Source organism: Haliotis rubra, unplaced genomic scaffold, assembly GCF_003918875.1.
Source record: "Haliotis rubra isolate DU_JTF1 unplaced genomic scaffold, ASM391887v1 Scf97, whole genome shotgun sequence".
NCBI lineage: Eukaryota > Metazoa > Mollusca > Gastropoda > Lepetellida > Haliotidae > Haliotis > Haliotis rubra.
The window spans coordinates 2,001,225-2,018,847 of NW_025767712.1; the positions used below are offsets into that span (position 1 = coordinate 2,001,225).

Here is a 17,623-nt window from a genome sequence, read left to right on the forward strand (position 1 = left end):
TTGTGGAAGCCTGAAACGATATCTTACTTGTGTTCAGATCGCTTCACGGAAGTTAAAGAATCAAAACTACTTACTAGTTGTAGTAAAATATGTATATGATTGATGACCATAAAGATTTTCAATGACACAACTTGTAACATAACGATTTCTTCCTCGGAAGTGAGGTTGTGGTCGAAGTAACAATAATATTGTAAGTAGTATTATATTGACACCCACCTCGCTGCCAGGAGAGAAATTGTTATGTTATACGCTATGTCATGCAAAATCCTATTGGCCATTAATAAAATACATATTTTACTACCAGTAGAAAGTAGTTTTGATTTTGTAACTCGGTGAAATCAAACCTAAATAGCATTTATCCTCAGACTGGCGGATGTTCCCGACAGGGTGCCGCCATTTTTGAAAATCGTAAAGTCTGTTAGAATTAATGAGATTATAGTTTGTTTTCATCAAGTTTTAAAAAATCAAAACTACTTTCTACTCGTATTTAAATATGTATTGGAATCATAACCAAACGGATGTTGCATGACACAACTTATAACATAACGATTTCTTCCACGGAAGCGAGGTGGGGGTCGAAGTCACAATACTGCGCGATAAATTTCTTGCTACATTCACGTGGTTAATGTCCACTCACCAGTATGTAGATACTAGTCAATGTGCGTCTTTATAGTTGGTCTTATAATCCTAATTAGTTTATTATCATACTTGTATGCATTTTGAAACTAAATAAAAAGCAGACGATCTGCTGATACTTATAGTGAATTTATAACAGAACTGTAATATCTAGACATTTTATAGTTTGCCAATGTGAATCATAATTCGCACACACACCCTAGTGTATGTTGTCTGTCTCATTACACTTCACGGCGAAAACAATGATTCTGTTGAATGCTACGACAAATGAATAAAAACAAAATGCAAATATTAAAATTAAAACAGATTAAAGTTATAGGAACAATATCAGGCCATTACCTTGTTCGAGGAATGTATCCATCAATATCCACAAAACTGTTCCAAATGATGTGTCTTTTAACAGTTTAATATACGAAAAAGTGATAAATCTTTTCAGGTATTGGTGTATAGTCTCATTGGTCACCCAAGATAGCACACCTGGCAACTAATTGCATAATATCCGCCTTTCTTTAAAAACAGTAATTTAGTTAGCCAATAATGGGCAATCAATCAATGTATTGCCGGTTAATCCTTTGAAAGAAGGACGTTGTATTTACGCAGACACCGACACGAAAGAGTGTATACAGTATAGATTAGTAAATCTACATACATAAACACTACCTTTTGACAATTCCGCTGTGTAAGATAAAAGTAATTATTCAATCAGCGTGTTATCGGTTAATCCTTTGATCGATGTTTATAATGTTGAATATTTACTCCAGACACAAGAAATGCCAAATGGGAACCTTTGTCGGGTAATCTAAGTGTGTTACCACTAATTATACCTGTTATAAATTCATTAACTGACCATCAAGTGAATGATGACAAATAACATGTGTAGGTTTATACCACCTTTCAGGGGTTACAACAAGGGAGTTTTATTTGCTGTATTGCATGTGAAAACTTATGGGCCGACACTGTTTTGAGAATACAAACAGAGTTTTACATGACATGATTAAATATCGAGGTAAAAAAACACAGAAATGGGATCAATTTGGATCAGTCATTATACAAATAGGGCCTAACGACACCAAGCGATTTTGACAGAATCGTCTATGAAAACAAGTTGTAACTCGGAAACTAGGCAAAGCAGGAGACAAAATTAAATGACAGTAGATTGTGAGAACATATAGCTTTCATTTTCCATAACAATTGTCACGATTTCAGGTTTTTACAAGCCTGTAAACAAGATAATTTACCCCCTAAAATGTAGATGAATTCTGCATCGGCCCTCAAAGCTATTCCTCATATGACGTCACAGAGACGCGCCGCTCTGATTGGTTGAAATTTCGTTCGCGGGTGAGAATTGTGCACTGTTGTCAAAAAGGTCGATTTAAGTCAATTAAAGGTCGAAATGAGTAGTTTTAATGACGGGGTTTCATTTATAACGATGCCAGTTAGTGATTTATGTATTTGTACCCCCTAGGGTATATGTGATCTTTAACCACTAGACTACCCCAGCGCCCCGCCACACCCAGTAACGTCCCTTCATTAACGTCAGATCAAACGGTATTCCTGGTCAGGTATGCAGTGGTTATTTGTTTGCGTATCACAACACCTCGCCCCCGACCCCTGTAACTGTACAATAACACAATGAATCTGATTCATCCATTATGAATTATTACCTGCTCTGCACAAAAACTAAAAATAACCCCCAGCTCCAAACTATTAAATGTAAAGCATGGTTCACTTCATTGTGGCTAAACAACGTGAAATGTCGCGGGCTTTCGCCGAGTCGTCTAAAAGTATATTGTCTAGATAAGATATGACATTGAAACGTGACTGTACCCTGAAGGTAGAAATGTAGATCAGATTGACACGGCATTTCATTGTGGTTCATTGTTAGGTGTTCGTGTTCCAAGTAATCTGATAAATGGGCTTTGTAATCAAATATATGGGTAGGGATTCCAGCTTTCACACTGTGATCAAATTGACGACCTTCCTGGTTAGAAGCGACCAATCACCTGTGTCGATTTGTAATGTTCTTGTGCCCTACTTTCAAGTGTCAACTACCAAAGAATGTTAGGGTCGAGACAGAGGGAAAAAATGCCCCCTTCTGTGTTGCGATAACAAATCTTAGTAGGTTTACGTTCGCTCATACCTTGCGCTAACACGCAGACAATGCCACTTCAATCGGCTTCTCACAATATGGCCGGACCATTTCGGGAATCGAACCTGCACACTGGGCACACACGTTTTTCTGTGAGCTTTCCTATCAACTGAATGGAAATACCTCCTTACTGCAGTAACAGCTTTCATAGTCATGCTTGTCATAATCACACAAAACCCCGAAGATTCCGATTTCTTGATCCTGATACATCTCCTAATGTACCCTGGTTTTGTCATGAGAAGAGATTTGACGTGTGATCCTGATTCTTTATTCGGTCACATTATGTAAACATATATGTTACCGTTTCTTGTCAGCACTCGCAAATACCCGGGAACTTTTGTCTCTTGACTCAATGATGCTTTAAACCGCTTTGGTTGGCTTTGGATGAGTCATCGGTATATTCCAGGTATTCTTCTCCATGTCCTCTTTTTGTGCAGAGTGATTTGAATGTTAATGTAACGAGAAGCTCAATTTCTCTCCTCGAGAAAGTGTGTTTCAAACTCAAAAAAAGAAGAGTTATCAATAGATTCTTTTCTTCAAGAAGCATTTTTTTGGTTCGAAAGAGCATTCTACTTCAAGTGTTGTGTTTACTACGCCGTCAGGTGTCCGATTCTTCATTTCACCATCCACCATTCTTGTGTCAGCCTCTCCAGTGCAGGACCTCGCAGTATGTCAATACTCACTTTGCAGTTAAGAGTAACCTGAACCTGAATGCCATGTCACAGGCTTAACAGGTGTGTTGGTGGATGTTCAGTCCGTCCATTTTGAGATCCTACCCAACTATATATGATATAACTTATATACCTTAGACCTTTATGAAATCCGTACTAAGGCCTAGAATCAAATATCTTTTGAGCATACAAACATATACATGTACATACATGATACATATACATACACACACGCACGCACGCACGCACGCACGCACATACATACATACACACACTCCTTTCTCTGACGGTTTTATGATCTTTACAACGAAGCAAAGAAATTGCAGTGTGACTTTGTTTTGTTTTCATCTGGAAACGGTGTCAACCTCCTAATGTACCCTGGTTTTGTCTTGACAAGAGATTTGACGTGTGATTTGTTGGAATCAGACATGGGTTCAATTACTTTGAAATGTAATTAATTAAATTACAATTACTTTGATTTTCTCAATTACAATTACAAATACAATTACACCTTAAATTAAAATGTAATTAATTAAATTACAATTACATTACCAATGTAAATAATTACATTACAAATTACTTTGTTAAAAAAACAAAACAAATATATTTCTGTATTCCTTTAATCAACAAGATATCGATGTTGGTAAACAGTGGTCACTTAATCCAAATTCAATTCATATTTTTGTCATCAAAAAGTGAAATGCAAAAATAGATTATATCTACAATGTACACTATTTGATCAACTTTGTATTTTGCATATTTCTTTGAGCTTATTATCAAATACACACCTCTATCATCTCTTGTTGCAAAAAACACTTTGTCCACCACTATTACCTTAGGTGTACTGTATCATGACATCATTACAGGCCTACATTACAATATATAATCAGCCGGTCTCTCTATCTGACATAATCCACATTAACATACTAAAGGATTTGTCAACTTGAATTATGGCTTATTACCTTTCACGATTATAAAAATAGGACTACAGTTCAGTAGGATTTTGAATATCATATCCTATGAGAAATAAACAAAAGGCCATTTTGATAGGAACTTGACTAATAGTACTGTTAATCCCCCATTTCCTCAAATACCAACCTACATTCAGTCATGCGTTACTGATTCCCTTTGTTTCACAAATGTGCAGATGGTGATAGTTACAAAGGCTTAGACATTCAAATCTCTTTCAAAACTTAACACCTGCTAGAGTATATACCGACAACAAGCATCTTATTGAAAAACACTGCTACGTCCTCCTTATTGTACAGAATATAATTGCAAGGGTTGCCTGATGACCACCAAAATACAAAAGTGAGATGTAATTTGATGTAATTGAAAAAGTAATTGAAATATTCAATTACATTGAGATATTAATTAATTAAATTACAATTACAAATTACATTTTAAACATTCAATTATAAATTACATGCAATTACATTCAATTACAATTACAAATTACAATTACCCCATGTCTGGTTGGAATACCAACCAATCAGTAAATCCGAATTTCCGGTATCAACATAATGTTCGCTCTTACACTGACTATACATTTTTCACCCAGGATGGGCGGACTGCCTTTCACCATGCCGTGATGTCTGGTGTACGAGGAATTCTACAGATCTTACTGACTCGAACCCTCAACTTTAACCATGAAGATAAGGTATCAAACATTCTACCTGTTGTCAGTATCTCTTTCTTGAAGAATATATACAAACACTTTAGGAAATGGTAGAGCTTTTGAAATATTTCAATACATTTCTGAATACCATTTCTCGTTTCACTTAAGATACGCTGTTCTGACAAAGTAAGATTTGATATACAATGTACAAAACGGCATATTTCGGGATGATATTGAATGAACAAATAGCTTTTAGGTTATAAATGTATTCTTCCAATTTCTATCCTGCTACCTTAAATTTTATTTTTCAGAATGGTCAAACACCACTCCATTATGCCGTGGAGAGAAAATGGACACAGATAGTTGAATGGCTGGTTTTTATTGGAGCTGACGTCAACAAACGAGACCAGGTTAGTAAATAAAGACAAGGGATATAAAAGATATAATAGTTCATGTACCAATTCTTTTGACACATACAGTTGGTAGTTTGGGCATATAGATGCACAAACCACGTATGAATATGAACTAAGCTGAGCATATGACAAAAAGACAGAAACTGATTCATTCAATACAACTTGATCCCGCTGTCCACTTTATACACTATTTCCACTTTTTGACTTTGAATAGATACTTATACAAAAACCCACCATTACGTATTTGAGCCCACTCAGAGCAGATGATTTTACTTTTTGTCATGGTATCCTTATCCTATGTAAGCAATCGCCAAATGACCTTGACACAAGCTCATATCTTTACGGAAAGATAGAAATCATAATACATTTACTCACTCATTCGCTTTTTTTTTGAGATGGGAAACTCTGCTAAGACTCTGGCCGGTGATAACAAAACGTTTAGAGACGCCATTGAACAACCGGTGGATTTAGAAAGGTAGCAAGAAGACTTAGTAGTTACATAGCATTAAAACTTAGAAGTAGCAGCAGCAGCAGCAGCCGTAGTGGTAGTGGTAGTAGTAGTAGTAGTAGTAGTAGTAGTAGTAGTAGTAGTAGTAGTAGTAGTGGTAGTAGTAGTAGTTGTAGTAGCAGCTGTAGTAGTAGATGTAGATGTAGACTTTTACTCAAAGCTACTACAATGAAAATACATGTATCTGCTTAAAGTTAAAACGAATTCTTCTTTCTATATGGTGTAATTATGATATGATAAAGCACATGATAAGTATATGTAGCCATAACTGGTGCTGCTCAGTGCATTCTGTGTATTTAAGAGTAATGATTGCGTTAATCTTCAGGCAGGCAGAACGAATCCTAGCTGACCATTGCGAGGAGAAGCATATCAGGACCATGAGTATCAAATTTGGGTCACAAACTGACTTGGGTTCATCCAAGACATTCATGATGCTCAAGCGATACGAACCAGCTACACACCCAAAATGTCCTGCTAAGAAGAAAGACGAATCTTTCTGGGGCGAGCTTGTTGAATGTCGTATATCGCAACCCAATATTCTCTTGACAATCACATTCCCTCTGCAAGACAAACCAAGCTCCTATTCTGAAGTGTTTGTAAAGTTTGCAACCATGAATAAAGAGGAAAAGGAATCAGTTGCCAAAATAATCTTCATGGCAGAGGAGGTAAGTGTCATGTTCAAATAGACAGCTGCACCATGTGATATAAAACTTCACTGTGTGGTCCCAGGAAATAACATCCATGAAGATCCGGGTTAGAATTGATCATCAGTAACCCATGCTTGTCTTAAGGGGCGACTAACGGGATCGGTTTGTCAGACTCGCTGACTTGGTTGACAAACTCATGTATCCGAATTGCGTAGATCGATGCTTATGTTGTTGATCACTGGATTGTCTGGTCCAGGCTAGATTATTTACAGACATATAGCTGGAATATTGCTGAGTGCGGCGTAAAACTAAACTCACTCCCTCACTCACCCAGAAAGTAACCACAATAATAACCCGAATAAACCTGATACGAAAGGATTAGCCTGATTAATAAAACCAACAGAACCATGGTAGGTGTGAATCCACCTTGGGCACAACACCCAATATCCTAGATACTTCAACTGAGCAACCTTTCATAAGTGTGTGCGCGCGTGCGAGCATGCATGCGTGCGTGCGTGTGTATGTTTTTTGTGTGAATAAAACAGTATTAAGGCGTCAGAGAGCATTGTGAGAGGAAAGTCTAATGTGAGGCAAATTGTTTATGTATAAATATAAATACAATAAAGGCTATTTATAAGGCACCTGTTTCCACGCACTTGTGCATGTTCAAGGGGCTAACACATTGTTAGTCCGGTTAACCAAGGCTGCGTGTGAGGCGCTAGCAGGTTAACGGTCATATGTCTTATCTCCCGGTTACCCATTCACTACTGGGTGAAGAGTAGTAATTTTTTAAACAAACTCACTTGCCTAGGGTGAGACTACATGTGTCACATGTGTTCCGTAATGGGATTGAAGACTGAAGTCCTGGAAACTCAAGAAACATTTGAGTCAACCTGCCAAACACGTTCACCCATCCATTGACTCCCCGTGACCAACGTTGCTCAAATTCAACTGAGTTGTGACCCGCGCTCTATGCACCAGACCACTCACCACAACGGGGGAACCGGTGAGCAAGTTTTGGTGATTAGAAAGAAAGACTCGTTAACATAACGATTCTGAGATGACCAGCAGAAGCACAACTCTGCAGATCAACTGTTGACCGTTTCACATTAGGTTGATGATACAGTTATCAATCATGACATCAGTCATACGACATAATGAATGAATATTTTCACAAATTTCAACTAGATCTTTGTTTTCAGCAACGTTGGACAGCAGAAGTCAAAATAAATTTAGGAACCCGTGGCTGGTTTATCATTTGCCAAAGACCAGGAGAGGAATTGCTTGACATTCCAGCCAATGGTGGGAAGATTACTTCTGTGCTTGACACTGATGTAGAAATGGATATTCCGAAGACTGCATTTGACAGACCAGGCAGAATGTCACTCAAGGTAAATACTTCCCTTGTAAATGTGTATCTTCAATTATGTGTTTCGTATACATTCGTCACATTTGCAAGGCTGAATGTTTTATCATTTTCACTAAAGTTATCTTCAAATACATCACATATCCTAACACGGCTTTTCGGCCTTTCTTACATTCTTATATTGACTCACTTCTTGTGATAACTGTTGCAGTTATAGAGCTGAGACTATCATAGTATTTTGTGGAAAGAGATCTTGGTACTTCTGATACTGAAACATAATAATACTTATCGAGTCTTCAAGAATGCTAATAATATATCCCTTCTTGACAGGCATGTATTTGGCTATTTCTTCAAGGTCGAGGAGAGTGTGCCTATTACTGAAGACCTAGATGCCATTCTATCATTTTCGAAGTTTTATGAAATTGAGCACACGTCTGGCATACAGCCGAAGAAAGATATCCTCCTTACCTTGCCCCTCCCGGAAAAATACACTGGGAAAGGTCAACTCTTTGTCTTGTCGAGGTCTGGACCCGAGAATGTCTCAAGTGACGAAGAGGATACAAAGTACTGGACTGTCCTTGACACTGACATCAAGATCAAGGGCAAAGTTGCAAGCTTTACAACCAAACACTTTTCAACGTAAGAATTGTTCATATTCTATGCTATCTTGAGAATGATAAACACTGTTGATTCGTCTTGGAAATGTTCTTTGTGGGTTGCGATATATGGTTTAGTCGGTGATATTGCGATAACTGACGCAAACTCATCAGCATTAAAGTACTTTTGTTTAAGCTTGTACTATTATGATATAATATCATAACATGTCATCGACACTTCATCGCTTGACGGGAGTCGCCATAACATTGGTTCGATGACTTGGGAGGTGTCCCCCCAAACAACATATAGGCCCATATCTTATTACTCAGAGGTTTCCCTCATACAGCTGTTACGACGGAAGTGGTTTTAGATGTAATGCCCCCATCACACCAAACTCGTTCTCAGTACGTTTTTGAAAAATATTTGGATCGGGCTCGAACTGTTTGCGAACGGACTGGACGTAGTGGTACCTGTTTACAGTCAGTATGGACGGGCTCGGTCGGACTAAGGACAGAAGGGTGCTCCAGACCGTTGAACATGTCTAGCGTTCTATCCGTTCTAAAATGGGACGGAGTGTCAATATACTTAAAACGAAATCGCCGTACTGCGAACGAAATCGTCGTATTTCAGTCTTACTAAGGACGTTTTTACAGTTTCCACCGCGTCCATCCCGTGCGCAGACAGACCTAACTCGACCGCATCGCGTCCTTAGTTGCTATTCCGTGCAAATATGTTACAAACAAAATGAATTGTTCTGAAGAAGTCCTGTAGCACGTTTCTACACGGTTCTAAATGTTAGCATTGGAATCTCATTACGTTCTACTCGTTGTTAGTGAGGTGAGGTGATATTGGGTTTAACGTCGTGCTTGAGAATATTTCACTCATATGACGACGTGCACGCGTGTGTATGTGTATGTGCGGCTGCTTGTACTACCCCAGACTTAAGCTGGTTTTAAAATGCTAGCCCACTGAGATACCAGTGAAGCAGTGAAGCATGAATACCCCACTCAGACACATTTTACTGACTCCGAGCCGACCAGTCCTTGTTGTACCCATTAATGCCGAGCGCCAAGCAGGGACCAACAAGTACCATAATTTAACGTCTTTAGGTATGACGCGGTCGGGGATCGAACCCACGACCTTCCGCTCTCCGGGCGGACGCTCTAACCACTACACCACGGAGGCGGTCCACTCGTTGTTAGTACGTTTATGTAGTTCCCACGCAGTTATTACAACGCCAATATCGTGTGCAGTACGATACAACAAGATATGGTATAAATACATGCGTTTTGAATACGTTCGTCATTTGGGATAGAGATTTCTATCTGTGAAACATGAACAAGTTCGCAGTTGTCAACATCACTTGTTGGGTGAGGAACTTGGTCAAACCTGACTGGCAAATTGCTGTGGGACATTATCATCAACTGAAGGAGGAGCTCCGCCTTGATGATCATTCATGAGTCCTTATACAATTTCTTGAGAATCAGCCCATCCATGTCTGATGAACTTCTTGAATGAAGCATCAGCATATTCCTATGCCACCTTGCAATATGAATTCCGGGTAGCCAGAAACGGAATCTGCTTGTTGGTGAAATATGTCTGTAATGCGTTGGTAATGGATCTAAGGAAAGAAGTCTTCAATTGCCCTGTTGACAGTTTCTCTTGGAAAGAAGTTGCTGAGGAGTTCCTGAAACGCTGGGATGTCTCACTTTGCATGTGGTGCCCTGGATGGGAAACATATTGCCATCAGAAGCCTCCCAAGACTGAATCAATTTACCACAATTACAAAAGTTTCTTTTCAATTGTACTATTGGCTTTGGTAAATGCCGATTACAAATTCATTTAGATAGACGTTGGTGGTTTTGGAAGCCACTCTGATGCCCTTCTGAGTTTGCTCTGTCTCAGACATAGTACCGTTGACTGTCTGACGGAGGCTTCTGAAGGTCCAGTGGACAGAGCACTCTCTTCAGACACAGACGGCTCAGCAAATATGTCTGCATCTGGGCTTGTGGATCTTGGAATGGATTTCTTTCTTGGTCCAGGGTTCTTTTTCCTTGGAGAACGTGCTGGGTACTTATAGAAATCGGACCAGGACGGGATTGCTATCACGATTGCACGCACTAAGAACGGAGTGAGAACGTAGCGCGAACGGTAGGAACTGCCTGAAAACGAGCTGGTCGAGTTAAGAACGAATTGGAACGTCGTTGTGCGTATTAAGAACGAAATAAGTCTTGTTCAGAACGGATACAAACTAAGGACGGGATTGAACTATTTGAAAACGTTGTCCACACGGGGTGAACGGGCAATTTTATCTAGTCTAAACGTAATAACAACTGTTTAACAACTGAGAACTGTTTATTATCGAACTAGCATGGTATTTATATAAAATTTACACGTTCTATCCGTTCGAGCCCATTTTACAACATTTTGTTTGAACGAGGCAGGACGTACTAAAAACTACTTTGTTGTCACTCAGGGTTTAAATGTCTTTGTTTCTTGAGATAAGGTAACCGTACGTTTCTTAGTCAAGGCGTGTAAGTCATGGATTTCCGACGTAGAATATGACTCTTGTCTTGGCAAAATAGGTGACTGATATCTGCATACATACTGATCTTTATTGGGCCTAAGCCGTCGTAATTCGCTGTATGGGGTAGCACTAAAACAATCTATGTGATTCAGAATCCCAGATTGTTCCTTGTATGTTTCTTGGTTTTGCCAGTATCAATGTTTCATCCTGTAATGCGGCATTAAACCTGCATCACCTACCAATGCACTTATGTCTAAAAGCATTAGTTTTATAGCTTACGTTGAAAGAGCAGCACAGCTTGTATCAACCCCTATGGATGGATTGTGATCCATCGAATTTAAGAATATATTTATTACTGTTTCATATGCTGTCATTTTCTATTCAACCCAATATTCATAAATTAATCATGAACAGAAAGGCGATGTTGGAGAGTCCAAGAAACACCAAAATGCAGAGGCTGAAAAAGCAAATATCAACATGTCACCGAAGAAGAAACATTCACATAGTAACATTTTTGGCATATGCAAAACAAGTGTCTCCAAAACTACACGATGTCATTGTGGAATGTTGTAAAGCTGAAAACCTGAAGACACGTACCTCGGCATGGGAGAACGACAACTATTCCTGTCTCCGTGTTAGCGGGATGTTCAAATCTCAACCGGAAAACGAGTACGGTGTTGCCGTCGATGGAAACGCCAAATCACGGGTCGATATCTCACCACTGAAGATCACTTACTTCCCAGGGATGAATTGTCACCAGTCCTTGGATCTTGAGGTGATTGACCGCAAAGACATCAGTCGGGCTACAGTTGCTATAAAAGATCTGCAGACGGACCACCATGACGTGCTCACGTTTCTACCGTTTATCCTTGATCAAAATGCATATTCGTCCCAGAGCTATTCTGTATCAAAATTTGCAGTTGATGAAGTGAACAGAGGACTGGATGAGGCTTATGATCCCGAACTGTACGAGTCCAAAGGAAGTACGTACATGCTATTTACCTGGGATATATAGGTTTTTAATGAAGTGTACATTTTTTTTATAAATACGAATATTAATAAAGCCAAGATCCCCAATGATTGCATGCTGAAGCATGTCGAGGAATGAGGATTGATCATACTAACATATGTGAGAGAAACACAATCAATAAAAAACTCGTCCAACGAAAGAAATGAATCCTAATCAAATTTTACATTACTATGCTTTCAGAATTCATAGTAGCAGAGCTCACAGCCAGTCTTTCAGTTCAAGTGTTTGGTTCCTGGTGGAAAATATGGCTATACCTTGGCCACTCTCTACCTTGGTTGATGGATATGCTTCACAATGATCTGTATGACTCGCAAGAGAGAATCAAACAGGTATGGTGAATGTAAATAAATCTTATGTCCACACTGTACCGTTGACTTTACACCGACTATTTCATATATTGGTGGGTTGATTTTTGGTTATTTATTGTTCGAACACTGCTTCAAAACACAGAATCGTATTTTCAGAAAGGTGGAACCGAACAGATATATAATGTTGAGAACATGTTGAAATATTCCTAGCACTATGGTTAGTATGTGCGAGTAGGTCTTCCGTTGAATCGGTAATATGAAAACCCAAAGATGAGGTTTTCAGCGCTGTTGAAATACATATTTACTATGCTATAAATATTGATGCATTAATAGCCATGAATATCTGGCATGTTGCCAGCATTGCGATATTTATCCTATACATGTATATGCATGCGTATCATTTTTCTGTTGAAGTCATAACGCTAATTCCACAAAACCTATTACAGGTATTGCGAAAGTGGTTCTCAGCAAACGCCGAAGCCGCAGACATTGGCGTCACAAAACTTACACAAGCATTGGTACGAGTTGACAACTTGTCTGCGGCACAGTCAGTCATTGATTTTCTGGAGATGTGGTGGGTATTTATACAATAATTATCTTCATCTCCGTGATACTGTCATAATAAAACGCATTGTTTTCTTTGTCACTGCTGTTTATTTGAAGGCAAGAACAATAGGAGTCTCAAACCCGTCTCTCCTTTGAGATCATATTCTTAACGGAGATGCAAATGCACACATTTTGACGATACTTTAAGTGATCCGACCATCCTTTATTAACAGTCGATGAATTTCGAAATATTACCAGCAATGGCCAATTTACTACTGAATTTAGTTCTATCCATGTATGACTGTAACTTCCACTGTTGAGCTTTTCATGGAGAAAAAAGCAATCGATTGGTAGCTGGTGGTGTTAATAGCATGCGGAATGGCAAATCACACTCCTTCTACCTACACACTCACATAGCAAAGACTGGAACTTATGATATAGATTGGCAAAAGTTTAGGCTTCTACGAAATAAAGTAGCAGCAGCTGTGAACTCCCATGTCGGTGAATTAGTAAAAACATTTCGTCTATTGGTAAATTGTCTTCGTAGTTTTAAATTAAGATTATCTAGAAAATCATAAGAGCAAATGTACAAGTCATACATATTACCAATGTTCGAATACTGTTCGCACCTTTGGTATAATTGTTCTAAAGATCAAGAAAAATTGTTGAAAATCTACGTTTAGATGTTCTGCGGACGATTTGTGGGGCAGTTAGAGGAACAAGTCATGAATTGAATTTATAAGGAAACTAACTCCATGCCCCTTGTTGAGCATAGACAACCTGGCAATTTATTAATATTTTACAAAATGATTCAGCACAGGACACCAGTTTATTTAACTGATTCACTACCTGAATGAGTATCACAGTTAAGTGACCATAGATTAAGAAACAGTGATAACATTCAAATTTTGTATAGTAATTTCGTTTTACCTGGTACAATAAGACAATGGAATGATTTGCCTCAGAATATGTCTGATATTGAAACTATAGGCCAGTTGAAAAATGTATTATAATCATCTAAGCCATTTAATTTTAATATATTTGATACAAACATGTTTGAACGACACATTTCAGTAGATCAATCCTGCTCTTGTGGTCACCCCTATGAGGATACTTTACACATTACTTCTTTACTGTCCTACTTATTCCAATATCAGATATCACATGTTTGATATGTACATGGATATAATTTAAATTCTGTTTTAAATGGAAATCCAAACAAAAGTAAACCTATAAATTCTTTGATACTAAGATCTGTCCATACCTTTATATTATATTGGCATATAGGTTTAATAAATGATTAATATATTGTAGAGGTATTCAAAAAGCAATTTCGGCTTGTTTACCAATCCATGTTCAATTTGTTTTGAATAAAATATTTCTACAGTACTCACACTCACATACACGCATGCACGCACAGATAAGATGTAAACCATTGGTTATCTTTTACTAGTTGGAAGTCATCTGACTGCAAACATGAATGGGAGAATAAGCCATTTTGGAATTGGTTGAAGAACCAGACCCTCAGCCTTGACAGCTTTACAGAAAACATCAGTAAGTTGTTATAATTGTATTGCATGACATCAAACATGTGGATATAAAAATATGGTATGCATTACATTAAGTAACATTCACAATATACAATGTTATCATATAAAGGATAAACATGGCATCAGGTGGGATCATATGCAGATATAGATGCAAATATGAAAGGTCACAAAGGGACTACCTTCAGTGTTCACAAACAAAAATTGCGTCACCTATTCATTGAATTAGAATTAAGCATTGGGAATATGGAGAAACGTCTGAGTTGCTATCATTATTACAACAGCTGTCTGAGATTCGAAATTTCACTGTCTTACATGGCCAATTATATAGCGCTGAACTCCACGCCGCCTGGGCATGCTCTGAGCGCACACTACTAAACACAAGAAAAATTGTCAGTAATAAAGGAACGCAGTCAAGGACGAGGCGTCTAAGGCGAAGAGGAAGAGAGTTCCATAGCACAGCAGCAGAGTGTTTCAAGGACCTGTCACAAAATGTCTTCAAAGTAGGAGAGGAGGTACAGGAAGGAGGAATTTGTCAGCTGAACGATAGTTTCTGGTAGCTTGACACACAAATTAACAGTTTGAAGATATGGATGGGAGATCCTGTGTACTGTTTGGTGGGCAAGAGTAAAGAGTTTTGAGTACAGGTTGGATTTGTTCTCAAGGCTTAGTCTTATTAACTAAGTAACTAACATCTGCATTTCTTCTATCTTTGCAATCAGTAAAGTCGATCTTTAGAAGAGGAGGTTGTTGCAGTAGGTCAGGCGGGAAAGCATAAGTGATCGCATGAATGTTGCAGTGGCATTTGAAATAAGAAGAGGCCGAACAGAGCTACTATTACTGAGGTAGAAGTGACAAGTTCTGCATTGTTAAGTGATGTCGTCGTCCAAGGTTATGGACGAATCAAGATAGACTCCAAGATCTTTGAGATTAGAATGGCTTCCTGACTAACTGTTAGACTGCTGACGCAACATTTGTGTAGTGTGAGAGAGGTACAAATTGCAGTTACCTCAGTTTTGTCTGCATTATGTTTGAGCATGCTGTCTGTCCTGCATGACTTGACACAAGCAATACATGATTCCATGCTGAGAGTTGCCTCTTCTTGACTTGCCGTGTCCAATCAAATCCTTTCATCAGGTGGGAATCATCTGAATAGAAGTGATGGTCACCACAGGACCCACTCTCTGGTTCAGGCCTATTCCACCCAATACCATGATGCTTGCACCTCCCCATGAGTCTCTTTTCATTACACATTGGTCTGAGTAACGCTGGCCACGTCGTCGCCATATTCATGTTCTGCCATCTGCAGTTGATACGCAGTACCGACTCTCATCTGTGAACAGAACAGTTATCCGTTGCTTGTATCGCCAGTTTTGGTGTTGTAGGGCAAACTGTAGACGTTCACGCCGATGACGAGGGGTGAGGATAGGTCCCCGGTAAGGTCTACGGCAATGGAGGTTCTCGCTGTTAAGACGTCGGCGTACTGTATCAGTACTGATTGGTCTTGGTGTGTTCCCACTGTCTGGCGAGCTGTTTCGGATGCCTGCATGAAGGGATTCTGTACATGCTGTCGCACAGCATGGCGGTCTTGTCGTCTTGTGGTCACCCTTGGCCTGCCAGTACGGGGGCGATCATTTGTGGTGTTGGTGGCCCGGAAACGTTGCTGCAGCCTGTAGATGGTCCCCAACGTTGACCTGGAAGTGATTGATCACGGCTTGTGCAGTGTGGTCAGCTTCAAGTCTTCCTATCGCCTGGTTCCTCTGAGCTGTCGTGAGTCGCGGCATCCTGCTGACGTTGTAATGTGAATGGACACCAGGACACCTGTTAGTCAAGCGGGAACTGTTCCATATATGTGTTTGTAGACTAACGCTTAGTCTCTGAATATATATAATTTTGATAAACCCATATAGATTCAAAAGGAGCCCAAAGGAGATCAACCCGAGGAAGTCTAGACTTGCTTCATTTAAGGCTTTAGTATTGCAGGTAGGGCTAGGCACTGGGGAATATAATGTGGTTCAGGGACTGTGAAGCAGACTAATGTGTTTTTTTTCCTCTGAGGATTTGGGTTCTTTCCCCAAATACAAACCAGATAGATTGGGCCGAATTGATAGTAACTGCCATTATGGGAGCTATTAGAGAGACACCTTACGAAACCTAATACATACATTCTCAAACTGTAACGTTTGCTCCAGGGGCTGAACTGAAGCCTTTTGTACATCAGGAAAGTTTGAAATCCTTTTGATTTTGCATGATTGGTCAGATTCTTAAAATTGCCCTCTATATACATTCTGTATGGAGGGATGTCCCTGTTTGTGTCTCTCCCCTCCCCCCATAATTTTATTAGTTAACATTAGAATGCCTTAAAAATGTAGAACACCTCTGTCATTTGCTGATATAATTGAACCTACATTAATACAATATTTGTAATGTTACAAAAAGCATAATATCAACTACATTCAATTCTACAGATCATTAGCTAGATATAACGACACGTGCTACACCAGAGAAGTGATAATCCCTGAAGATTTGGGTTAGAATATGTATGTGTAATGTATGTATGTCAAGTGGCCATGCTGGCTGACTTGGTTGATGCATGTCATCGTATCCCAATGTGCAGTGCAGTTTTGAAGTCAGTAGGGGAAGAAACCGTTGATATATATATCGTCGGATGATACTTAAGTGGTTTATCCATAGTTAAACATCGAGAATTGTGTCTTACGCTGTAAACTTTATGCTTTCAGTTTTTGTTTTGTCAGTATTCTAAAATGCAGATGAGACCAACTGTTTCCTGTATTTATAGGTCCATCGGAGCCGATGTCAACTCTGTTTCTCCTTGATATCCTGAGGTACATCGAAGTGGAGCCCGAGAATTTGGGAATCTTTCTGGGTTTGACAAAACAAGAAACTGATACGGCAACATCCGATATACACAAGGTCGATCGGGAATGTCGGATGCTCGTGGTAAATATACTTCTTTCTGGAAATCAATGAAATTATCAATATATGCAAAAATGTTCCTTTAAGATTACCTGAAAGTATCGACCCTATTTTAAAACAGTG

At 39.1% G+C, this 17,623-nt stretch overlaps 1 protein-coding gene across 1 annotated transcript; it reads left to right on the top strand.

Annotated features, from left to right (window-relative positions):
- Positions 1 to 5,882: 5,882 nt before the first annotated feature.
- On the top strand, positions 5,883 to 17,554 carry LOC124265287. The gene is made up of 10 exons (XM_046700076.1): positions 5,883 to 5,962; positions 6,321 to 6,660; positions 7,845 to 8,033; positions 8,364 to 8,647; positions 10,511 to 10,675; positions 11,772 to 12,115; positions 12,343 to 12,491; positions 12,917 to 13,044; positions 14,470 to 14,570; positions 17,364 to 17,554. The coding sequence occupies exons 1-10, from the start codon at positions 5,883 to 5,885 to the stop codon at positions 17,552 to 17,554; spliced, it is 1,971 nt and encodes a 656-aa protein (XP_046556032.1).
- The last annotated feature ends 69 nt before the right edge of the window (positions 17,555 to 17,623 follow it).

Coding starts and splice junctions, on each gene's coding strand:
- LOC124265287 (XM_046700076.1), top strand. CDS start 5,883: ATGGGAAACTCTGCTAAGACTCTGGCCGGTGATAACAAAACGTTTAGA. Junction 8,648..10,510: donor ACAACCAAACACTTTTCAAC/GTAAGAATTGTT, acceptor GCTCTGTCTCAG/ACATAGTACCGTTGACTGTC. Junction 13,045..14,469: donor ATTGATTTTCTGGAGATGTG/GTGGGTATTTAT, acceptor ATCTTTTACTAG/TTGGAAGTCATCTGACTGCA.